This window comes from Diplotaxodon limnothrissa, linkage group LG18, assembly GCF_057381915.1.
Source record: "Diplotaxodon limnothrissa isolate DT_005_m linkage group LG18, D_limnothrissa_male_GT1.1, whole genome shotgun sequence".
NCBI lineage: Eukaryota > Metazoa > Chordata > Actinopteri > Cichliformes > Cichlidae > Diplotaxodon > Diplotaxodon limnothrissa.
The window spans coordinates 27,461,167-27,487,615 of NC_140613.1; the positions used below are offsets into that span (position 1 = coordinate 27,461,167).

Below are 26,449 nucleotides of genomic sequence, written 5' to 3' on the forward strand. Positions count from 1 at the left end.
TTAGGAAATGTTCTCTGTTCTGAGAGCCTGAGAGTTACTGAGGAACTTTAAACTAAGAGACGCAGATATCGGAGAATTCCCACTTCAGAGTTTGGTAAGTAAGAACTTTAACAAGAGCAACTGGAGAGCATTAACTGACTCATTTAGGGACTGTGTTAAATTAACTGTTTAATCGATAAAAAGGGGGAAACCTACAGCCTTAGTCCGTTGTTAATTGAATAATCTAACAGTTGTATTTTCCTTGTTCAGGGTAGGAATTCTAAAAACAGCCTTGTAATTTACCCCTGAACATTTAGTACAATGATGCACAAACATCCACGAGAAGTGAAACTAACCAAAAGGCATTTTTGAATCTAAGGGGACGTTGACATCCTTCTACATTAGATACAAAGGTAAGCTGAAATAAAAACTCTCTCTCTCTCTCTCTCTCTCTCTCTCTCTCTCTCTCTCTCTCTCTCTCTCTCTCTCTCTCTCTCTCTCAAAAAAAAAAAAAATGGAAATAAAAATGATCCTTTAGCCAAAGTTAAAATGTGGTGTGGCCCCACTGGTAGGGTGCAGAGCCCCTGAAGTTGGGGTGCCAGATGAAAAATATGAAGTAAAAATGATTTGAATTATTAATTCATTAAGGGGTTTTTTTTTAGGGGGAATTTAAAAAAAACCACACACACACAAATTTTTTAAAATTAATTTCTGATCAAAGAAAAACTTGAGGGGTGTGGAGTGCAAACTGTTTTCAGCTTCTGAATGCCAAAAAAAAGTCTAAGAACTGCTGCTGTAGTTCAACACCAGGCCTGTTCACAGTGTTTCTAATCTGTGTTCCAGGAGCTCTAAAGAAGATCAGCTGCAGGCTGTTTCTTGAATAAAATCCACAGTCAAAATCAAAGGATGAGGACTCATCTCCTCTGCTTGGAGCTACTCGCTTTGGCAGTCCACATACTTGTGGCCAGTGGACAGCTGGAGCCAAAGAAACAAGTGCCCCAGGAGCCTCTCACCGTTACCCAGAAACAAGGGCTCGTGGAACGAGATGTGCAGGGTGCGGTGCGGCCCAACAGCACCATGCCCCGCCGCCGCCTGCCACCCATGTGCACCGGACCCACAGAAATCCGAGACACTTTCAAGTACATCAACACAGTGGTGTCCTGCCTGGTTTTCGTTGTCGGTATTATTGGGAATTCCACTCTTCTGAGGATCATTTATAAGAATAAGTGTATGCATAACGGGCCAAATATACTGATCGGCAGCCTGGCACTTGGAGACCTGCTACATATCATCATCGCCATTCCCATTAATGTTTATAAGGTGAGAAAAACTGCAGAATAGCATAGGAACAGTACTTAAGTCATAGGAAAGCATGAGCTGCTTAACATTATTTTTACTTAACTGTAACTTTGTGAGGTCATGCACAAATATTTAGCTACATCCCAGACAAGTACTCAAATATTCCTATTAAACTCGTGAGCACACATACACACACATGCTTGTAAAAGCAGGCTTCCACATAATTTTCAAAATGTTATTACCTTACTTAATTCTGAGCCCCTCCATATCCCCTTATGTCTCTGGTATGTTTTAATCTGTTGGGCTCCTTTTGTGTGAGTGAGTGAGTGAGTGAGTGAGTGAGAGAGACAGAACCAAGAGCGTCTGTATATTTGGGTAAGGGGGCAAGCATGTTAAAACAACTGGTCACAGCCGCATACCATAGCAATGACAGGACAGACGGGGTGGTACGGAGAGAAACATGTTCACATCTGATTTTAATAGGTTTTCAATCACATTCCAGACACCCATCCAAAGACAGCATGAAAGGTTCCATATCTTTCATGCTTAGCAGAGTTTTCTTCTTCTCTGCGAGTGTTCTCACTAGGTCACATTGCCTGGAGTTTAAACCGAGGCAAACAGGACTCGTGGTTTTAGGGAAAAGACCAAAATATTAAACCTGGCAAGAAAAGAACGATAAGTTCAGGTTCACACATGCCTGGCCTGCACTGGATGCCTGAGGCTGAGTAAAAATGGGGGATAGTAAATTTGCTTCCTTTCCTACCATGGTTTAAGTCTGTCATCAACTCTTTCTCTCTCTATACAGCTCCTGGCGGAGGATTGGCCATTCGGGGTGACTCTGTGCAAGCTGGTGCCATTTGTGCAGAAATCCTCAGTGGGGATTACAGTGCTGAGTCTGTGTGCGTTGAGTATTGACAGGTAAGCATGAAGCCATGGCAAATGAACAACAATCTTTGCTTTTTTGTTTTTTGTTTTTTCAATGCTGCAACTGCAATTAAAAAGCAGTGACTTTTTATCCTCACTTTTTCTCTTGTTCCCACTGGCTGCTGTCTACTTTGATGCATTAGTAAACTGACATTTTGTTAATGCCATTATTGAACGGTGAACATAAAAAGGGCTCAAATAAACCAAAACAAAAAAAAAGTGTATGAAAGACACCTTGGTGATAAATCCACAATTTTTCTTTTAAATTGCAAAAACAAAGGAATTAAAACAGTAACTTATGTCACACTGTATCGCAGTCACCATGGCGATGGTTTCTGGACTACTGTTTGGAAGCCTCAGGTTTAGCATTTTTGCCATTACAAGTAAGCAAGTTCATGTGAGCAAGCTGCAAACATATTTGTGTGTCATACAGATACAGACAGTGCTAAGCACAGACCTAATGGGTAGATCACTTAACTACACAGGAAGCCACTGTGTTTCTGTTAAAAATGCCAACACTAAAAATGTGGTTGAAAGACCCAGTTTAGTGGTGGACCTACCTGAGGTAAGGCTAACAGGTAGCAAGTGGCTCTAGCTGCATGAGTCATGCACTTCTAATGCAAAACTTTAAGAATAAATACATTTTAAACAGATGAGTTTTTATAATTGCTTTATTGTACAATGTAGTCACCATGTAAATATACCAGTGATAGCCATCTTATGAGCTGCCTCTCAATAAAAATACAACTAAGTACATTTCCCGAGCCATCAAACTCTTCCTTTAACTAACTGACTCCACATGTCACACATCTTCCAGGTATCGTGCCGTGGCCTCATGGAGCCGTATCAAAGGGATCGGAGTTCCAAAATGGATGGCTATCGAGATAGCGCTCATCTGGATAATATCCATCATCCTGGCTGTGCCAGAGGCGATAGCCTTCGACATGATCACCATGAACTACAAAGGAGAACATTTGAGGATCTGCTTGCTGCACCCCGTGCAGAAAACCGAATTCATGAGGGTGAGCTGTAACACACCGACTTTTAAAGGCCTGTGGTTCGCTGTGCAGAAAAATAGTACGTGTTGACATAGCTGTATGTCGTATAACACATACTTATATGGACAGACGCAGAGGTGAATGTGTACATGTGTGTGCATACGCTTATACGTACACTTAAAACCACAAGCACTCGTAATCAGACTGTGACAGCTTCCCCGCTAGATCGGGGTTAGGAAGAGTTCCCAGAAATGAAACACTGTCAAAAAGAAAAAAAGTCATGGATCATAAGAATTAGAACATCCCCCACTTGGGTGACAGAAAACACTACAGCGGTTGATTATGTGTAGCGTAATAGCTAATGGATTAATATAATGTATTTGCCATTACATTCGTCTATCTTCATGTAAAAAGAATAATACATTTATTCCCACTGGGGCCTTATGATAAATTGATTTGTAAAACCATGTCAACAGCAACTTGAAACACACCCTGGAGTCAACCCGGTCAGACCGTGGTTACACACCATTAAAATCCATCTGCTTCTGACATACTTGACCTTTAACTAAAGATTTCCAGCACAGATGTTTGTGCCTAATCCAGTGCAGTCCTGCTATGTTCTCTGTGCAGTTTTATAAATCAGCAAAGGACTGGTGGCTGTTCAGTGTGTATTTCTGCCTGCCGTTGGCCTGCACTGCCATTTTCTACACCCTGATGACCTGTGAGATGCTGAGGAAGAAGAATGGCATGCAGATTGCGCTCAGCGACCACTTAAAACAGGTAAGATGGTGAAAACTCACTTTATTAGGCCTGTTTGTTGACGACATATTTAGTTGAGTTAAAGTGATATTTTTCCTAATGTAATAGGACGATAAACAGACAATGCTATTAAAGTAATGTTCTGCACTGTTTTCGGCCTAATTTGCAACTCCCATTTCCTACTGAATTCAATTTGATTCCTGATAACAAATGTTTTACATTTTGAGGGGAAAACATGTTTCCAATGATGCCTAATTCCTTTAAGGCTTAAGTTTCACCACAGCTACTTCGGTGCCAAACTGTAATTTATGTGTTTTTGTGTGTGTTCAGCGGAGGGAGGTGGCGAAGACAGTGTTTTGTCTGGTTTTAGTCTTTGCTCTGTGCTGGCTGCCTCTCCACCTCAGCCGTATCCTGAAGCTCACCATCTATGATGAAAAGGATCCAAACCGGTGTGAATTGCTCAGGTATGGAGGGGAAGTCATGATAATTTAGTAGATAAAAAAACTTGCCTCGAAGACAGTGTGAAGTGGAAGACTAATATACCACTGTGACATATTTTAGTTTCTTTTTGGTGTTGGACTACATTGGCATCAACATGGCATCTGTCAACTCCTGTATCAACCCCATCGCCCTCTACATGGTCAGCAAGCGCTTCAAGAACTGCTTCAGGGTAAAGTGTAACTCACTCAAAAAAGGCTTTACTTTTTGGTTATTGTGCTAATGTATTTTGTTTATTGGTGTTAAACTGCACCCACACAGGAAGTGATTCACATTGACTTCCGAAATGTGAAGTGACTAAAGGCAAAAAAGATTCTGGTACCTCAAAGTAGGCAGGTCCCGAAATAAAATATTCTCAACATAGAGACAAGCAACTGAAGCAACTACCAATGAGTGTGCAGAGCCCCTTTTCCAGTAGTACCTACTCAGATGGACTCAACTTGGAACACCTGGTTTTCCATTACAATCTAGTACCATGGTCATCATTATAGCAACGCGGCCGAGCCTCCCATAACACGAACGCTACAACAAAGGCGGCAACAATATACCTGCTGCTCGATCTGTGGCTTTTCGTCAGACTCGTGGGAGTTGCTTTCTGTAACCAATTCCCTCGATGTCGGATATCAAAAATGGCAGTTTTGATTTCTGTGAACGAGACTCTCTCAGAACTGACCAGCCATTCGGTGGCATGCAGTCTGACAATGTCACATTTTAGTACATGGTCAGATTGCTTTGAACTCCATCTGAGCAGGTACCATTTTAGTACCTGATACCAGGTACTATCACTTAATGGAAAACCCTGAAAAAACCTGATCTGAGTAGGTACAAATGGAAAAGGAGCTTAGGATACCAGTGATCACTACATCCTAGCCAATCGACCATCAGCTCGAAAGCAATGCACAATGAACTAATCGCTCCCTGTGTGGACACAGATTTTTGTCTTTACAACACAAAATTAAGCCATCTGTTAGGCTACGTTCACACTGCAGGCAAAAGCGCATCAAATCCAATTTTTTTTGACCCTATATCCATATCCGATCATGGTATGACAGTGTGAACGGCACAAATCCGATATTTTCAAATCCGACCTGGGTCACTTTCGTATGTGGTACTGAACCCGATACATATCCGATGTTTTAGAAAACGACTGCTGTTTGAATGGTCAAGTCGCATTAAATCCGTCTTTTACGTCACTGACACGAGACAGACGCCAATTATCAGCTCCCGAGAAGCACCCGATAAGACATCGCAAACGCTTCCTGGCCATCCAGCGTAGATGTTAGTGAAACTGTTGGGAAGAAAACGTTGGAGAAACGTGAATATTTTATTTATACTGTATAATCTGCAGATTCTGACAGAAATCTGCAACTATCCTTTGAAGCACCGCTCCTCTCTAAAACAACAATAAGGATAATTATTAGGTTATTTTTACATTATTATGTAAATAACAAAAAAACTTAAAGCAAAAATTGGGAAACGTAAAGTCCGAAGTCTTTATATTAAGGGCCATCAGTCAAACAATACTGTTTGGTCTGGGTCTAAACAGAGCGCGTTGTGTGTGACGTCTTCTTTTGCACATGTGGGCCGCTTTGAGGGTTCACACCAGAGCGCGTTTGCTGTCGCATTTTATTTGTAGTGTGAAAAAGCAAACAAAAAATCGGATTTGATCAAAAAATCGGAATTGAGCATTAAGACCTGCAGTGTGAACGTAGCCTTAGTTAAGTGATGACATATCACTCATAGTCATTTTTGGCCTCTTCTTACTGCTATATGATGCTGTTTGTCTCAGCCCACCAGATATCCTCAGTATGAACTTTTACTGAAAATAGTTTAATCCTCATGCTACATCTTTACAGTAGTATTATATTTATTTTAGCTTAACCATAGCTCTAAGGCTAGCCACCAGATAGCACACTATTATATATCAACTAACCCAACTTCACAAACCCTCTGAATGATGTTCATGTTTATTTTTCTGCTTTTGTTTACTTCCAATGTTATACAGGTGTGTGTTTTAATTTTTTGTTTTTTCAGAAAAAAATTCATTCAGAAAATGTTATTTCATATTTAAGTGGAAACCTGCTCTGCCTAACCTTCCACTAGAAGGATGGCTACACTGATCATTTTATTGGAGATGAAAGAGCATTTAGTGATTTTAACTCTCAGTGACGCCTCAGTGTTTGGTCCCAGAAATTTTTCTTAACTTTTACTAACTTGGACTATTTCTAGACAAGGCTTACATTTCTGTGCCAAGCTAACTAGCTGCTGGCTTTAGCTCTACCATAAAGAAAGTAGTAGTGATACAACAAAAAGAGAATAAGCTTATTTCTTACAGTGATGAAATATTTCTAAGGCTGCAACAAAAAAAGGCTGTAAGAATCAGTCACTATTTTGTCAAAGTGCGAACAGTGTTCACACTCTTCCTCTTTTCTCGCAGCCTAAGCTTCACAGTTTCTTTTCTTCTTTAGTCCTGTCTGTGCTCCTGGTGCGTAACGACAGAGATGTTAATGGACGAAAAGCAGTCGTGCATGAAGCTTAAAGTCAGCGACCGAGGCTCCGAACAGAGCAACTCTCGCATGACCAACAAGTCCTCGACAGCCTGAGGAGAGGCCCAGAAGTGAGAAACAACCAAAAAACATCGAAGTATGCCTGCGTAAATGAGGACAGGGACCCATTTGTTTTTATCTACAGCATAATATGAAATGTCCTTAAACTCTTAAGATCTATTACATACCGCCGGAAATCAGCTCTCACTGCAACTCAATCTAACCTGAAACTTTTAGCACTTATCATGGAGTGCCACACTCATTCTGTCCAAGAATGAAGTGTCAGCACACCTCCAAAGCTGCACTCTTGGATAGGAAGTATCAAATTTATACAGGCATGAATAACATTAAAAATGGAGAACTGAACAGGAGCAAAGTTCAACTATGTTGTGTAAAATTGGGGGTTAAGGGTTGATAAGCTAAGACAGCTTGCCAGGCTTGCAGCCTGGATAGTGTATGCATTGTAGTGTATTTGTTACATACTTCAGCATCTTGTAAAACAGCCATTTGGGGATTTTGCATGTTTTTTCTGTAAAAAAAATGAATGTACATGAGCATTTTACATGCTTTTGCATACTTGTTAATGCTTTGAAATTTATTTTCTTTGTGTATTCTCACTAGCAACAAAACTACTGACGCTGTGTGACTTCAGCTGTGATACCGTCAGCTATTGTATCATATTGTTCCATACTTGGCCTGTTCCTGAGGCTTTATGCATTTTGTCATTATATTAGTGCCTTAGTGCCTGATTATCTTAATTTGACTCCTTACCTTTGATGTAGGGTTTCTTTTTTCAATAAATATAACACATAAAATCATGACTATATTACAAAAAGAAAACAGTAAATTATTTTTATATTAATTTTTAAAGATTTCTTTTTAGGTCTGTCTGCTGTTGGCTTAAGTGTATGGTGTATTCTGTGTTTGTGGGAGTGTGTGTGTGTTAGTGTATGTGGGAGGGTGTTTGAGCATGTGGCCTCGATTTAAGTGTGACAGCAGGCAGCATCATGTGATGGCGAGTGCCAACACAGAACATTACTGTGATCTCTCTGTTTTTCTCCCCACTTCTTTGCCCCAAACACACACATACAAACACACACACACATTTCTGACCTGGGAATGTTGCTTGAGGCTAAACCAGTGTCACGCATGTCACATTAGCTGTCAAAGAAGCTCTCTGTCCTCTGATCTCTCACCACCCTTCCTTGTTTCATTTCTTTATCCACTCTCCTTGCCATCACTGTCTTTTTTTATGTCTGTTTTTCTCATCTTTTTTACTACTTCTTTGTCCTCTCCCTTACTTTTTACTTCCTTATCTCTGCACATTCCTGTTTCATCTCTCTGCCATAACCTTTCTGCCTTTGTTCCTCCAGCAAGTCTTCAAACAATCCAGTGTGGTTTGACATCAAATCAAACCCACCACTCCTGTAACTAGCCCTAACTGAACATAATCACATTCAGTACATTCCTCTCTGAATTACTTTTTTATCTGTTTCAAACAGAGGGTAAACTGATTTATCTGGTTTTGGATAATGCTGGCCCTCTTACTGGTGTGATTGATCACCTCCTAGATCAGTGCTACATAAAAAAATAAATAATTAAATAATCTGCTACACAACTTGGCTAACAGAGCGAATTTTGTTCAGTGAGCTACTTATCCAATATTCTATAATCAAACCACAAAAGTACTGTTTAAAATCAACTCATTTATTGACCCAGGCAAGTTTATTTTGGTAGTTCAAGAAGCTGTAAGAAAAGCTGTAAATGTAGATTTATGTGTCAAATTAGAAGTAGTCTGGTACTGCCCAGTGGTAAAAGAATCCTTTCCACACATTTTTTTTACATTTGTACAAAAAGGGTTCTAAAAGGGTGTAGCTTTACAAAAGCCTATATGAATATCCCCTGGTGAGCTATAGCTTAATGTAATGTATTGCTTTTCTTTTTTAGCTGGTTGGCTTTTTACAAATTCTTCCAGCTTCTGGGGGTGGATGGGGGAATGAAGCTACTAAGTGCCGTAAATATAGTTCCAATACTCCTTACCTTGTACCATAATGTCGTGTGTGTGTGTGTGCGTGTGCGTGTGTGTGTGTGTGTGTCTATATATATTAGGGGTGCAACGATATTCGTATCGATATTGAACCGTTCGATACAGTGCTTTCGGTTCGGTACGCATATGTATCGAACAATACAATTTTTTTCAAAATTTTTTTTTTTTCAATTATTTTTTTTTATTTATTTTTTTTGTGTCCCGTTTGGATCTATAGCCATCAGAATTGTTGTCTTGAGGCCAAGAAAGATGCCAAGAGGATTTATTTTAAGTGGATCATCATATTGGTCCATTTGATTGACCTTTATTATAATTATGAATTTATTTTATTTTCAGTTGCAAACGGGACAGACATGACTGTGGGATAGGACAGGGGGAAAGAATGAAAGAAAGAGGGGGAGAGAAAGAAAGAAAACCAAAGGGGAGAAAAAAAAAGAACAATACAAAATTTGTAATTTATTTTATCAACTTTCCTTCTGACGATGCTGTCTGTGTTGAGCGCTCAGTGAATCTGCATTTGACTACTCCGCCTAGGCTCGAGAGTGCAGCCTAGGCGGAGTAGTCGAACGCAGATTCACTGAGCACTCAACACAGACAGCATGGTCAGAAGGAAGAGCGCAGGGCAAGCTAGCGAGACAGAAGTGGACCTCCCCACCCTCATTCAGATCTGGCGTTTGGAATTATTTTGGTTTTCATGTGACGTATGACCCTGAAGGTAAGCGAGTCATGGACTAAAGTAAAACAGTATGTTGGATGTGCCATGCAATGCTCAATTACATGGGTGGGAGCTAGTGTGTTAGCGCAGTTAGCTCGTTAACGTGTTGGCCGTCTAGCCCCTCTGTATAGGGTAGCTCGTTAACGGAGATTTGCCGTGTTGTGGCGTTAAGGTTATTTCAACGAGATTAACCTGAAAGCACTAGTGGGAACACAACGAATATGACTGCACATTTACACCGACATCATCCTAGTGCAAAGACAAAAACAACAAGCATGCATGCTACAAACTTTAGCCGAGTCATTTAGACAGCCGTTAGCACATGATTCTCCTTATGGAGACCTGATATGTTTAATATGCTGCTGAGAATATAGCCCAGAAGAAGCGGATAGTATAGCTTTTATTTTGGAAAGAGACATTTCTCTGTAATAAACTCTCTTTTCCAAAGATGAGTGATTCCTCAATCAGATACAGGGCTCGCAATATCGCTAGCCCGACGTCCCGGGGCTATCTCTCCCCTGCCTGTCGGGCTATTGTAGGAAGGAAAAATATATGTCAATGCTTTTGCATTCTTTCAGAAATGTAGCTGGGTAATTATGTCATTGGGTGAGCCACTGTCAATATGTGACATATTGAAATCGTGTTTGAATTTGCGCTTGTTTTTTTGCTTTCACTTTGCAATCGCGCGAACTGTGTATAGAGAGCGACAGCACTGATCTGTGAGTGATGATAATTTGTGCACCAATTCCTCTGACATCGTCTTATTAATTGTTAGCTTACTATGCAAACATGACAAGTGAAATCTCCCGCAGCAAGCTTAAACATGTGAGAGGTTGATCGCGCAGAGAATCGCTGAGCTTATGTGAGTGTGGCAGGATATATATTTCACTACGATGACCTGGATGATTGAGAACCTTCACAGACAGATATATATTTTAGTTCTGCTGAGCCAAATAAGACAGGTCAGGGTGAAGAAGTGACAGCCAAAGAAAAGCTTACCACAAAACGGAGAAGTTATGACAAATCAGACTATAAGGCAAAAAGAAAGTGCAGCTTTATGGTTTCATGGACAAAAGAATTTCTGTGGCTGCAATATGACGAGCTAAAAAACAACACGCACAAGGGTTAGGGTTAAATTTAAAAACTGTACTTTTGTGTTAAAATATATATTTATAATTTTAATAAATGACAAATTAAAAAGGCATGAACATTTTTTTTTTGTATCGAAAAAATATCGAACCGTGACACCAAAGTATCGAACCGAACCGAACCGAACCGTGAATTTTGTGTATCGTTGCACCCCTAATATATATATATACATGTATATTACAGATGGGTAAATTTTTTAACTGGAGCCCTAAGTTATATGTAATCTAAGACCTGGCTATTTTAAAGGACTAACAGGTATAACGTTTTATAAGTTTTCCAAAATAACACACTAAGGAGTTGGCCATTTAGTTTTTTAACTTTCTCCAGTAATTTACCCAGAAACTTTTTTGATTTAAGCCTGTTGTGCTCTAACCAAAATTAGCATTTTATTTAAAATACCTCGCTAACCAAGCTGCTAGCCACCAATAGAATTAGTTGATCATTTCCCACCATTTGCTCATCCAAATAAACATCAAGGAGGGGACAGTCAAAATAACAAACCTGACATACTCTACAACCAATCCAGTCTTTAAGTGATGACGTATGAACTCTGCTTCCAGGTCCAAACTACTCTACCTTTATTAAGGTGTTGTGTTTTTAACATGTTGTATTGTATCTTGTTCTATTTAATCTGAACACGCTCCTAAAAAAAGGCAGTGATCACTGTCAGCTCTTTCAGTTTTTATTATCACTATTCATTTTAAAGCTCAGTTTTAAAACCTTACGATGTAATTACAGTCCAGCCCATGCAGCAGTAAATTAATGACTAACCTTGTATTGTGGATGGTTTATCTCAGTTCTTATCCTGACTGAAGTTTGATCTGTTTACAGCATCCTAAAATGCAATTACATTTGTCCCTAACCCTCATGTTAACTTTTATCGAGTGGAAAAAAGCGTTCATCCTCCAGCTTCACTGTGCTAATGTGTTTTATTATGCTAACCATAGCTGTGTAGCTAGCCACCACATAGCACATCATCATAGCCCAACATCAGTAACCCCACAAATGTCACTGCTATTTAGTTTCCTGTCTTTATTTATGTTGGAAGTGATAGCAGAGCTGTACGTTTTAAATTTTTCAGAAATCCCTCAGTCAGAACATGGTATATCATGTTTAGGTAGAAACTATCGAGCTGTTTTCATGGATGCCTGAAAACTTAATTGTTACACCTGGTAGAGCAGCAACGCTGATCATTTTATTAATGATAAAATAATTTAGACAGTTTGTAGCTCTCAGTGATGCCACAGTGTTCGTTTGACTTTGGGACCTGAAGCGAAGTTTGGACCCGGAAACGGCTAATGACCTCAGACTTAAAGATGACATCATTAGCCGTAGATAGATGATGTCACAGGGACTACATCATAAACAGTGGCTTTAAGGTGTATCAGGATTTATCATGTTCTTCACTCTAAATGTGTGCATAATTTGCAATAAGAATTGCTACTGTACATTGTAAGATAAAGCCCTTACAAATTAAAACAAGCTATTGAGTCCATCACCCAATAGCTTGAAGAAAATGTGTTTACTGTTCTAAAGTAAGAATTGGGGTCATTTTCTTTATACACTGAGTTACGTCAACTGGCTATGAGAAAGACTGCTTTAAAATAGTGGTTTCACTTTTCAGATCCAGAGGTTTTATAATATTCAGGTTGATCAGACAACATAAATGTGGTTGTGTTTGTTTGTAAGACAGATTGTTTTTAACCATTAGATAAGGCCAAGGTAGTTGTTCCCCCGTGCAAATTCTTAAACATCTTTATTTCCAAGAAAGACAGCTTCATGAAATACGTTCACACATATACAGAGTAAATGTGGACACCAAATAATCATAATCAAACCTACACATACCAGTGCAGTTTGTCCTTTTCTCTCCACAGTGTGTTGGATTGCAGACTTTATTGTTTCGAGTCTGGCTCTCAAGGGCTGGGGTGTGAATAAATCTGATCTGGTCCGTCTCTGTTGTTTTTTTCCCCTCCAAACATTCTTTTGCATTTTTCTACCCAATTCCATTCGCCGTTGTGCATATTTACACAGCATGTTCAGCAAGACTGCGCCAGCGAACTGCATTCAGAAACAATTAGGAGCATTTATATGATCATGATGTTTTGACTTCACTTTCAAATGTTTGAGAAGAGAAGCTTTTTGGCAAATTCTGGCCTGAGAGTATGGCAAACATCACTGCTTGGCACTTTTCAAGAATTTGAACCCATATAGGCATTTTCATCCAGAGCTGTCATACACAGCTTCTGACAGATGTCTAATAATCTAAAGGTGTATTCACACTTCTTGATGTATATGTCTTGCTGGCCTCCTTCTTAGTCATCTAATATTTATTCAGGATTTATAGCACAGGGAGGAGAGCTTTCAGTCTGGTACAGATTCTGCAAACATTTGGGCAGAACAAAGAAAATATGCTTTTGTTGTGAGTGTGAAAACGTGTGTGCAGTTGGAGCCATGGAAGTACTTCAAGGGAAAAATGTTAAACCAAGTGCAAACTGAGACCCCCGTGCTGGCTGCGAGAACACAAAACGAAGATATGTGAGTAAGCACGTGCATAAAAACAAAACAAAAATGCTTTCTGCACTTTTTTTTACATTTGATATCTCTTTTGGTCGCACACCACTGACTTTGCACTTCAAGGAATGGCTGATAAATGACACAAAAACACAACTCATCAGTCACTTTCACATGTCACACACTTGAGCACATGCATAGACAACACAAGCACGCCGAGCAACAGAAGACGCGGCAGAAGGTGAGCAGACGTGGCCAGCAGAAGGAATTCATCAGACTGACGTTCCATGGACTCTGGAGCTTTTCTTTCCTTCTATTTCCTCCTCAGTTCTACATCAGGGGACATTCAAGCGTTGTGTCACAGTCTCTCACTGTTAGCACACTTCCCCCCCTCTATTTTTTTTTTGCTTGTCTGACAACGTGATGACAAATCCATGGGGCTAGAGTACATGATAAAGAACGATTCATCAGTCACAGATACGCATATGGCGAGCAGGTTGGATTCCAAATGCTGGAAAAGTGAAAGTTGTCAGTGCGCAGCTCACATCAGATAAATCTGCAAATATAGTATACTGGGGTCACTGGGCTACAATTTATAAACCATAATTGAGTCTATACAGTGTGGTTAGCACTGTCACCTCACGGCAAAACGCCCCTGGGTTCAGATCTGCTGGGTTGTTTCCGTTTCAAGTTTGTAAGGTCACCGTACATTTCTCTCCGAGTACTCCGGCGCCCTCTCAAAAACAATCATGTTAGTTTAATTGTTTTTTCTAAATGGACCATAGGTGTGAATGACTGTCTCCATTTGTTATTTAATGTTGATATGATCCACAAGAGGATCAAATAACCTTCCTTTTAAATAAAAGGAATATACGGCCTCTTATCCAGCCCTCTTAAAATGTCCATTAAACTCTAAATGAATTATTGGCAGTCTAGCTGGACTGTGGGTAATGTATACACTGCATTTTAAGAGCAATGCTTGAAATAAAACAGAGGATATCCATGTTTAGGCTGCATTCCTGCACACATGCTCATGTGTCCGTGGTTTTCTTGCTAATTTTTCCTTAAGTTAAAAATGTCAAAATGTTCTTTTTTTAATCAGTCTGTGTCGTGCTCGTTTAAAATCCTAAAAATCTAATGTGCATCACCCCTAAAAACAAACAAAAAAATGAAGCAAAAACAATGGAAACATTTCTTGAACCCAATATTTGAGATTCAGTGCATTAACTGTCAGTGACAATAACAATGACCCCTCCTCTCCCCGGTCTTTCACACAGATAAACACAAACCCATATTGTAATAATCAAATCATGTGCTCTACTACTTTACAAAAACATTATGGGAGTGAACCTCGTTTTTCAGCCAAACCAGCACATTCCTCACGAAGCTGCCCGCCGTTGCAGAAGTTGGGAAACTGAGTGAAGAAATAATGGAATGAAAGAGAGGCCTGATTTATTCCATCTTATCAGTCCAACCAAACCCAGCCCTGTGAAAGGTATAAAATGTCCTGACATGTGAAAAAAAATAATTAATTTAAAGAAGGCAGCTGTACTGTGTAAAATGGGGTGGGGGGGGTGTCATTCTCCAATCTTGAAAGCAGTGGCACAGTCAGTGGGACTGGGTGCAGAAGGCCGCCATCCTCAAGAGAAAACACACTGCCAGCAATGGTGAGCCTCACTCACAGATTTATAGGCTACAAGCTGTCTCTGTTGCCGTTGTTGTGTATTAACAAAAAAGAAAGGGCGGGAAGGAAATGAAAATGTGGATCAGATGGGTTTTTTATTTTGAAGGCTGCTGATGCTGAGTTTAACCACTGGGGAGCGTCTGGGACTGGATAAAGTAGCTATAACAACCCCCTTGTTTAAACTCTATTATTCAGACTACTTTTCACTGGGATGTTATTATTAACTGCACAAAGCAACAGGTAATAATAATCTGAGGTCAAATTTAGTGATATCATCAGCACACACATATGCCCTCTGCGTCCACACAGCTGTTGCAGATTGGTTGCTTGGCTCTCTGCTGCTTTACATTGCAAATACACCCGTGTTTACATTTGCTCTGCACTGACAATGGTCACTATGGGTTACCTTGACTCACAACACAGGTAACCAATGAGATCTCGCAGCATGGGAGGGGAGGGAGGGGTGCGTGTGTTTGGGGGTGGGGGTGGGGGGGGAGGGTGCTCAGTTCTCTGGAAAAAAGAAAAGAGGAAGCGTGAACTGACAACGACTAGAAAAAGAAGAAAAAAAAATCACCATGATCTACGCTGATCTGTGATCTCACGTCTGCGTGACGCACTCTCTCTGGTGGCTAGACACTGACAGGAGGGAACTGATCCCACGCCTGTAAGCAGATGAAGGTTCTGTGTTTGCCAAAAGTAATGAGAACAATTTCCGTTTCCCTCTTGGATCTTGCAGGCAGCTGCTGCTCTGTCACATACAGGCACGAGCTGTAAACACAAAGGTAAGCAGACTGCTTCTTATTCCATACAACAGGCCTACTACTCTGTATAGTATAGAAAGGAGACACAGAAAAAAGACCAAAAGAAAAAAAGAACTAAATATAACAAAAGAAAATGTTAGAAGACGTTTGGGTGTATGACTGTATGCTGCATGACATGTGCTGAAGAGAAAGTGAAAGTACTTTTCAGAGAGTGTAGGGTTTTGAGCGCGGCTGTTTGACTCTCTAAAAATGCTGTGCCAGAAAATGTAGATTAAAAGAAAGAAAGAAAGAAAGAAAGAAAGAAAGAAATACCTTTCCAATGATTTACTTTCAGTGACGGCTAAACCACTCACGTTTGCACGCGAGAGAGATTGTAAAAACAGTATTGCGACCACCTCTGCTGTTCTCTGGCAGACCATATTTTACTGCGTTCATTTAACAAGGCCTGGTTACCCCAAGCAACAAGAGGGGCTTATCAGCTGCTGCCTCTCTTACCATGCTGTTATCAGCCTGGCCTAGTTCACGCACACACATATATATAACACTGCTCCTTTCTGTCAAACACACCCGCACGCTTTCTATCTCAGTCTCTGACTCTCTCTCATGCGCACACACACGTAAACTGGGGAATGAATGTTATGGGGGGCTTATCAGTGTCCTTAGGGGCCTGGCAGCCACTTCACAGACTCAGATCCCAGTGCAGAGGCCACAGAGACAAACCTATGTGACCAGAGTGCTGATGAACACCACATACTGTGAGAGACTGCAGGCTGCAGGGCACGGTAACAATGAACGTATACATGTGGCAGCACAAAGGCAAGGCCCTGGTGGCTACTACTAAAAAAAAATAAAGAGAGGAAGGGACAAATGTTTCTTTTAATGTGTTCTGTTGGGGTGTGACGAGTGAAACTTCACCGCCTTGTTTACTTCAATAGAACAGAAAATGCAAGCTGCAGTCTTCATGTTTTGTACTTTGCACTTGTATTCACTGGAACTACGCAAGCATGGCAACTTGCCATGCTGTATAACCAGAGCAGACTTGCAGGTTAGGACGTACAAAAAAGCCATTAGTTATGTTCATTATGCAGTTTAGCTTGGCTACAAAAGGCAAAAAAAAAATGTAAAAAAAACTAATCATAGTAATAATAATTTGAAAATAAAACCATCTTGAAATATGTTAGAGAATGACTAATTCAACTCGCCATTAACTACATTGCATACTAAAATGTCCATTATCAAAAAAACATTAACTTACATCAACTATATTACTAATATATGTCATAATAGGACATTAAACTCTATTTATTCTGCTTAAAATGATATTAAACACAATGGAAATGTTATTTATAAATGGCATTATTTTAGACTGTTACTCTGTTATTCTGCTAATTTACAGTATAAAATTATAGCACCGAGTGCTACAAATGTCTGTTCAAAGTAATTGTTAATTTAGTCATCTTACAAGTCAACAGCACATGCTATGCAACCATTAGATGGCTTAGTGATCAAAGACACAGCAAGCTTCTAAGATAATATTGAAATGAGGCTTAATGCTATTGCAATTGTGTTTGCATAAAAAACTATCTGATAACAAAATTTGTATTGGTAACTTTGCCAAGACGTAACACTATAATAAAACAGGATACCACAGTCAAATCCAGACCTCAAAGTATCATATTATTGCTGTTCTCACACTGCAGGCTTACTTGTGGTTCCTACAGGTTTGATGTAATGAGAATTTCTTCTTCACTCACCTCTTTCCTCACCCTGAGATGAGTGCATTTAATCTAAAATTAATGCATTCAAATAATTAAAATATTATTAAACTCTGGCACTTTCCACCATAGTCTGTCTCTTGCGCTCTCTTTTCTCTTTCCCCTCATCCAGTTGTTCCAGATGGCTGCCCTTCATTGCCGGAGGTTTCTTCCTGTCAAAAGGGAGTTTTTTGTTTCCAGTGTTGCCAAGTGCTTGCCACTAGGGGGTTGTATGATTGCTGGGATTTCTTTCTAATGCTGTAGGGTCCTTAAATTACAGGACAGAGTGCCTTGAGGTGACTGTTGTTGTAATTTGCTCCTATATGAATAAACTTGGATTGAATTGAACTGAAATGAACTCAGGCACAGTCATTAAAAAGCCACAACAACATACCATGTATGATTTACTGTAGGAAAAACACAGTACTAAAATTTTTTTACAATTCACAGAGTGATACTGGTGATATTAATTTTTTGTTACTAAACTGCTGGTTCCAGCCCTAACATCAAGTGATGCATATTACATATGAACAAAAAAGGACTACTTTTCCTTGCTGACTTCTTCTTGAACTTCTCTTGGTTTTGGGAGTAAACTATCCCCCAGTTCGCTAATGTCCCACCTAAATCATTGAGTGCCAAGTGGCTGCAAACATCACAGGAAATCGAAAATGAGAGGACCACTGCTGGCAAAGACATGCTGGCAGTGGTTTGGCGCAGGAACTCAGGAAGCGGTGCCTCCTAACTGAGCTGTGCTTCCTGCGTGATAACTGACCCAAACATATTTTGCCTCTATCTCTCACACGCATACACCAAGACAAAGAAAACCCACACGTTCTCCATCTATTTAAAAAGGAAAAAGAAAAAAAAAAGGACCTGCGATACTATTTAGGTTACAGAGGATTTACAGGGTTAGAATGTTTAGAATGGATTATCTTTGAAGCCATTTGGTCACAGTGCCACAAAACCTAAATGTTGGGATGATCTTCAGAACAATGATGCTGAAGGTAAGTGACGGAGTGGCAACAGTGTTCGGAGCCCACGGTAGAATTTTGCAGGAGGCAGCTGTACTGCTAAATTCGCTTAAAGGTTAACCGAAACTTGGGAATTATTAAACAGCGAGTACTGAAGAGAAGGGGTGGCATTAGAAGCAAAGGGAAGACAAAGGAATTCAAGGGAATTAACAATGTTGTGATGGCCAGATACAAGAGGAGGGACAGAAAAACAAGCAACTGGGAGAGAATGAGAGGGAGTAATGCAAAGGAGTTGAGTGGGGGGTTGCAATTTTGTGCTAAACGTCCCCTTCACGGTCATGTCGTGAGGAATGTGCACAAAATGGCCCTGAAAGCCAAAAGCTGAACATTGTGCAAAGACATGATGTTGTCACCCACCCAACCAACCCCCTCGACTCACACCGCACACACAGCCCAGACACACATTTCACTGCAAACGCTTCCTTCCTGTTGCTGGTTTAGCCCAGTTTAGAAGACAGATAAGAGCAAAAGAATGAGACGTGTGACAGAGGGGGGAAGCAAATTACGATGTTCATTTCTCTGCATCTGAGACCAGAGACATTTCAAACACATAAATAAATAAATGTTCGGCAATGCCCAAAAAAGTAAAATTGTTCACAGCCTAATTTTAGCGTCTGCAGGTGTGGTCATGGTGTTTGTTTTTGACTCTAACAGCTCTTCAACTCCCCCACCTCACCCACATATTTTTGTGTGTGCCTCTCTGTTCTTCTCTGGCAGGTTCAGTCAGACCACAGGACAGTTTAGCACTTCCTCATTGAGAGCCGGTGCAGAGTGAGCGGGTGAGCGCTTCCTGTGACGCCTCTGCATCTCTGGTCAATAATTACACTCACATCACTCTACCACTACCAAGCCTCGCTGCATGGAAGGACGCAGGCTGCATCCCATCCAGGGGGAAGTTCTCTGACAAGTTATCTGCGTGTTCATCGGAAGGATTGTCTCCAGAAACGGGACCTGCCTTGATTCGACAACACATCAGACCTCTTCACTTCTTACCAGACTTCAAGGAGACGCTGTGATGCTATCCTCGCCCAGTTAAGAGTTTGTACGTGTGCTTTGGGACATTCAGCCATGCTGCAACAGTCAGAGCTCATCTTTGACTTTGCCAGTGACCACTTTAACATGTCACAGGTGAGTCAGAGCTAGACGGTGATGAACTTCTTTGTGTGGAATTGCTGGCAAACTTCTGATGTCGTCTAATTTCATGCCGTTTTTGTGTCCTGCAGCTGGGGGGTTTCACAGATTGCCCTGCGGTGATTGTAGAGCAGGTTCCACATTCACACCTGTTTTCATATACAGGTCTAGCGTGTGAACAGTCACAGGATCACCAGCAGCTGGTCAAAGGTCAGCACACACACACACACACACACGAAGACATACGCACTCACTTCAGCCTTTCTTTACCTGTCAGGCTCACATTTCATGATAGAAGATCCCCTGTCGTCTGCGACACGGTGCAATTCTTTTTTTTTCTTTACAAAAAGAAAACGAAAGTTTCTATTCAAATTTTATTTAAAAAAATTAAAAGTAATTCGCGGTTTTGAAAAAAAAAAAAAAAAACAGCCTTGCTTTGCACATGCGTATTCTGCCCCTCGCGCACATGGACCACCCTCCGCTGAAATTAAGGAAGTAAAAAAAGAAAACATTCCTGGCTTGTTCCTGGGGGGGAAACAACAGTTAAATGAATCATATTAGGATGTAGACGTGGTCAAAGCGAGCTACAGCACACATGCTATAGCTTGTTCCTCACACGAACATTTGAAAAGTAAGTGATATCGCCGTGTCGGGTTATATTTCCGTCAGTGTTCAGGTTGGAGGGAGCAGCTGAATCGACGCATGGCGAGGAGGAGGCTCGGTTAACTTTAGCTCACAGTAACAGCAGCACTTGTGGATAATTTACAGACACTTTACTTGAACGTTACAACCGTTTTGGGACAGCAGCCCATCTCGTATGTTTCTCTAAACGTGGCGGTTTGTTGTGACAGGCTGTGGGTTTGCTTCTCCCGACGGCAGAAAGTGTTTTCGAGTCCACGACAAAACAGCTGTTAGCTAGCAGATGTTTTCTAGCTCACTGCTTCTTCACGGGCAGCTCATCACACACACAAACAAGATGCGCATAAAAAAACACACACACGCAGATTCCCTTTTGATCATGTTTAGCCTCGAGGACATGCACGTGGGGAGATGTAAGCTGTTAGACAGCACAGCGTCGTTGTGAAGCTAACAAGCACCCGAATATGAGTCTGTCAGTGTTAGTTACCTGGACGGAAAGCACTTGAGGTCAAACTGCTTGGAGTCGGTGACCGAGACTCTGTGTCATTGAGTTTACTCAAGAGCTGCACTTCACTAAGCTCTTTGTTGTCTGTAAGAATTCCAGCTTACTCTGTGCTCTTCCATCCGGCTGTGTTTTGGAGGCAAATATTCTTTGGACTTCTATTCTAGTTTTGTTTTTTTTTAATTAATTATAGAATTGGCTTCATTTGCTACTGATGTGAACATTAATGAAAGTGAACTAATGCTGGAAGAGCTTGTAGCATCTGCATAATAATTAAATGTATTTGTGTTTTTCTTCTTTTTTCATTCCCAAAAGAAGGGAAGTGTAAAACAGAGTGCAATTATTTGCTGTCACGTAAGCCTTTTTTTATTTAACTGAAATCAGCATAGCAAAAACAAGCCAGATGTTTGTTTTTATCCAGCCATCACACATAAGCAGCACATATAAACTATAAACTTTGTGTACTAAGTCATGACTTGGCTTGAGCATAAGCAGTACTTATATGTACCCATGCTGCATTCTGCTCATTAAATATATTTTACCCTGCAAAAGGAAGCAAATGAATAAATACATATAAACATCATCAAAATTATTCACATCAGTACAGCTCAATAAATAGCTTATATTTGGATAACCAAATGCGAATTACGCAGTTCGAAATGTTGTCTTTCATAATTTACCCTCAAAATTAGATATACATCTATTATATATAGCATATATAACCATCACTCATGCATTAAAAATCTCTGTAAACATTCTGCGAGTGTTTAGAATTCACTCTAAATGTTATTGTTGTTTTTTTTATTTGTTTGGAAAATGAAATTTGATAAAGGATTTCAGCAGTTTGATGCCTGTGTTGTATTTTAAAATGTATTCAGATGTTTTAATGGATGGTGGGTCTGGACTGCAGACGGGCCTGTTTAACAGCCACCCTCTTTTACTAGTGATCCACGCTGTTGTAACATGTGAAGAACATTGTCTGGATTGTCTCGGTGAAACAAAAATTGTTAGTCATCATGTTGTCCTTCAAAACCTGTTTATCTGACTCAGCGTTAGTGATGCCCTTGCAGATGTGCTGGTTTTTGTTGTCATGTCACAGAGGTGACTGTAGCTCAGAAGGTAGTTTTCCACTAATTGGAAGGTTGACAGTTTGATTCCTGGCTGCTCCAGTCTGGTTGCCAAAGTACCCTTGTGCAAGATACTGAACCTGAAGTTGTTGTCTGTCCAGCTAAGTATGAATGCGTGTGAATGTTAGACAGAATGCACTTTGCCATAGAAAAAAATACTTGTGTGAATGAGACATGTATGTATAAAGTGCTCTACTAGAGTAAAAAAGCCCTATGTAGGAGTAAGCTTGAACCAGAGAGCGGAAGCCTTTCTAAAATTTGCTAATATGTTGAGGGTTTTTATATATAAATATATATATATATATATGCATGGTGGTTTTAACCTTTGTGGCTAGAAAGCAGTTGAGTTTACTGACAACAGTTTCAAGTGTCCAAAAGCACATGTTTCGACTTCTACCACAGAACTGTCCAGTCTGTTTTTAATGCCGTGATGTTCATATTCATTTATGCCAAATTTCTAAACGTTATAATTGTTGCTAAACTTTGCCTGTTTAGTTTTATCTCAATAACGTTTTTGATGCCTCTCCCAACAATAAGAAAAAAAAACCCTAATAGTTTGTAAATAGAAACTACATCTGCAGTTACTAAGGAGAACCTGGAAACGCTGTTTAGTAGCTCACTGTTATATAGTTGTAACTATTTGCATTGGACACACTCCAATTTTACATCAACAAAAACAAGTTTTACTCTTTGATAATTCTTTGTGGTTGTTATTTTTTGTAGTGGAGCCATGTGAAAGTGGGGAGGAAGAGACCATGGAGACGCTTGTCTCTCCTGACTCGTTACTCAACATGGAGTGTGCTGACACCCTCTCCCTGGAACACTACTGTAAGCACGGCTGTGTTCACCTCGAGCATGCTGTTTCCTGATTATTTTGGTGCAAGATTTTATTTTTAGGCATTACAGTGCTGCTGTTTTTTTTTAGCAAATCTGTTTCTGAACCCCTGCAGCGCAGACCTTCTTACCATCGCTTGGCGATGTCATCACTACTCCTGTTGTGGGGGAGGAGCTTGTGGGAACTGTCAATCAGTCAGAGTGGTCGTCGTTGCACAGAAACAAGCCTGCGTCGCAGCTGCGGTCCAAAAAGAAAAGTCAGTAACTTTCCTGCTCAGCTTCTTGTACGGCTAGAATTTCGAGGGTAAAATGTTTGTGACTGACTTTGGACTGCTTGTGTGTGCAGGCAGGAAACCTCGACATCGAAGAGCAGAGTCTCCCACGCCAGAAATTACAGTAAAGAAGGACAAATACAACAAAGGTATTGTCAAACAGAGCAAGACCTTGTTCCCTATAAAGCCACAGCACAAGTCACCTGACTGCACCTGAAATGATATAAATGTGTGTGCACCTCACCCCTACCAAGTTCTGCAAGTAAAATTATGCAACTGTGCTTGTTTTGGGGAAGCGTGCTATGAAAGTAGGTCTTCACCAAAGTGATTTAACCCAAATCTCATCTGTTGTTTTTCTTTTTCGTTCATGCGCTTTAGGCGGAAACACCCTTTACCTGTGGCAGTTCCTGATGGAGTTGCTGCAAGATAGACAAGTCTGCCCTCGTTACATCAAATGGACTAATCCTCAAGCGGGGATCTTCAAGCTGGTCAACTCAAAAGCAGTGGCCAGGCTGTGGGGCAAACACAAAAACAAACCAGATATGAATTATGAGACAATGGGCAGAGCACTCAGGTACAACACGGCAGCTCCCAGATAGAATTGTAATGTTCTTTGAAATTTCTCTCTCTGTAATTTGAAAAAATAAATAAATAATAATAATAATAATGAACAATCATAGATGTCAAAAGTGCCTTTTAAGGTCATTTATGCTAATTTTCCTACATTTTAACTTGGGGGGTTTTATTAAGCACAACTTGAAAGCAAAGACATAAACAGCCATTAATACGTTTCCTAGCTTTGGCTTTGTACAAGTAATGGCACATTTAAGAGTGTGAAGTAATCATTCAGTTTACAATGTTTAACAAATTTATTAGAATACCACTAAATTAGCAGTATTGTTAATTAGCAAAATTATTTTTTAATGTTTGTGTTTTAATGTTAGTCTATGAGCACACACAAGCATTAAAGCATTAAAAATGATATTTTTAATGCTGAAATACAATAATTGTTGTTAGTCATGAATTTTCAACAGAGCACAATGTTGTTACTTTTTGATTAAGATGCCAAATAATGCTTATTTACTTACATTCCTGAACATAAATAATAGTTTTAGTGCTTGAGCAATATGCCTGATTCGTTCCCGGCTTCTCAGAAAAGTCCGGTGTGTTGCCCCAAATTTGGGTATAAAAAGGTGAATTGAGTTTGCTGTTTGTCTAACACGTAACAATATCATTTGTAGTTTTAAACAAACTTTTGGCAGATTTCAAAATATTTGTGTTTTCTTGTTTTTATGACAGGTCTAATAAATAGTAGTGCTTAATAAAATCAAATGGAAGCTTATTGTACAGTCTACTCGAGTTTGATCCTGCTTGTCAGTACTAATTTAACCTTTTTTCATTTTTAAACCAGTTTAACTCATTTAACTTTTAATTTATGCATGTAAATGCAACTGTTTATCCAATCTAGGCTAGTAAGAAAGGGGCAGGTATGGAACCTAATCACAGTACACCAAGAAAACGGTATTCTGTATTCAGTAAGACAGGATTAAAATGCATCGATAAAAAGTCAAAAATATATTTTTGACAAAAAACAAAAGGGTTTTTTTGTCATTTTAATTTGAGATTTTACAAATGAGACGTGAATAATTAAAAACTGTAGCAGGTTTGAAAGCTGTCGGTTTCTGCTTTTTCCATGCAGGTACTACTACCAGAGAGGCATACTGAATAAGGTTGAAGGCCAGCGCCTCGTTTACCAGTTCACCTCTCTCCCCAAAGACATGATTTACATCACCGATGGAGATGGCATCAAAGAGGAAGACGACGAGGACCACGATGACAACAGCGTCAACGACGAAGGCTTGAGCGACGACTCTGACAGTACCGTATCGTCTAGTGACCATTCAGCGGAGGAGCAGGAAGATTCTCAGCCACCGCCAAAGAAATCGTCCCCCGTCTCCGGCCGCACTCCCGCTTCACAGCGCACGAGGCCCGCTCCCAGGCCCTCAGCTCAGCGCGACACCGTCCTGCGTCCCACCAGCTCCAGTTTGATCCAGGAACAGCATCTGCCTATCGTGTCGGCTGAGATGCTACGCACGCTCCAGAACCTGCAAAAGGTCCAGTCTCTCAAACCCGCCGGTCATGCGTCAGTCTTCAAAACGGCTCAGCTGCTGGGGAGTCTGTGCGAGCGGCAGGCCGCTGCCTCTGCCGAGGTAGCCATAGGGAGAAAAGGTGCGCCGGAGATGCCCGAGAAAAAGTCGCACCCAGGACCAAAAACTCCACAGCTTATGCCTCTGATTAGCTCTGACCAATACAAATAACAGGTGCCCACTTTCTATTGAACACACAGATGCCTGTACACTCCACTGACTCAGGACCACTTACAGGGCTGCACTTTGCTATGACAATGCTGATTTAAAAACAAAGGGACTTTTGATGTAGAATATTATTTTAGATCATAAGTACAGATCAGTGCTTTCTCGCAGCGCTGACAGGAACCAAAATCTCACAGCAGTTTACCTTCTCAGCTTTGAAATCTGATCATTTCGCCTTATTGTCATTCTGTGTAGCCCTTTGTTAAACCAACACCAAAGACAGACATGCACTGGAATCTCTGGCCTCTCTGCACTGCCTGCAGACACTTTCTCTGCTTGCACTTCAGCTCCAGTGTCCTGGAAGCAATTATCTTATCACCACACTGTGCCCTTCGTCTCTGCCTTTTGCTCTCACTTTCTCCTACGTTGTTTGAAGCATTCCTTTGCCTTAAAAGTGGCTTTGCACTAATGTTTACCTCTGCTGTATATTTCTTCTGAAGTGCCTGAAGATGTCAGTCCATCCTATTCCTGGTAATCATAAGGGAAAACATTCCATATTGTTATTGTTATTATTATTGTTGTTGTTTTTTAAGATTGCTGCCTTTTTTTGTCTGCATTGTGAAATGTTGAAAACAAGGGATCACTGTTATTTTTTTCAAAGTAGTACTTTAGCACTTGCGCTGTTTATTATTTGTTTATCGACACCATTGGACTCTTTTTTTCTATTTTCTTCATGACAATCACCAGTGAAGTGGCCTTGTAGCCACCCTGCCTCCTGTAAAATGACAGTGCTACTATTTAGCTTTTCCCTTGTGCACTAGCTATCCATATATGAGTGCATATATTAAACTCAGAATCCTCTATCTGTATGCGTCTATTACGCACTGTAGGGCCTCAACATTAAAACCACTGTGCTGGCTGAAGTGAACATTGGTCATTTCGTTACAGTGCAATGTTTGGCTGGCATTCACGTG

At 40.4% G+C, this 26,449-nt stretch overlaps 2 protein-coding genes across 3 annotated transcripts; both read left to right on the plus strand.

The window, feature by feature from the left end:
• Positions 1 to 885: 885 nt before the first annotated feature.
• Positions 886 to 7,507, plus strand: LOC146613855 (endothelin receptor type B-like). The gene is made up of 7 exons (XM_085376942.1): positions 886 to 1,299; positions 2,084 to 2,196; positions 3,020 to 3,224; positions 3,831 to 3,980; positions 4,290 to 4,423; positions 4,521 to 4,629; positions 6,926 to 7,507. Exons 1-7 carry the CDS (start codon positions 886 to 888, stop codon positions 7,058 to 7,060), a joined length of 1,260 nt encoding a protein of 419 aa, XP_085233068.1. The 3' UTR covers positions 7,061 to 7,507.
• An 8,241-nt stretch (positions 7,508 to 15,748) lies between these two features.
• LOC146613856 (ETS-related transcription factor Elf-1-like) lies at positions 15,749 to 25,824 on the plus strand. Of its 2 annotated transcripts, XM_085378165.1 has the most exons (8): positions 15,749 to 15,894; positions 19,376 to 19,786; positions 19,882 to 19,999; positions 22,781 to 22,885; positions 23,008 to 23,148; positions 23,238 to 23,312; positions 23,542 to 23,737; positions 24,863 to 25,824. In XM_085378165.1, the coding sequence occupies exons 2-8, from the start codon at positions 19,727 to 19,729 to the stop codon at positions 25,479 to 25,481; spliced, it is 1,314 nt and encodes a 437-aa protein (XP_085234291.1). In that variant the 5' UTR covers positions 15,749 to 15,894; positions 19,376 to 19,726; the 3' UTR covers positions 25,482 to 25,824. The 2 variants fall into 2 exon arrangements, with proteins under 2 accessions (XP_085234291.1, XP_085234293.1); XM_085378167.1 differs by lacking the exons at positions 15,749 to 15,894; positions 19,376 to 19,786; positions 19,882 to 19,999 and adding an exon at positions 20,314 to 20,420.
• The last annotated feature ends 625 nt before the right edge of the window (positions 25,825 to 26,449 follow it).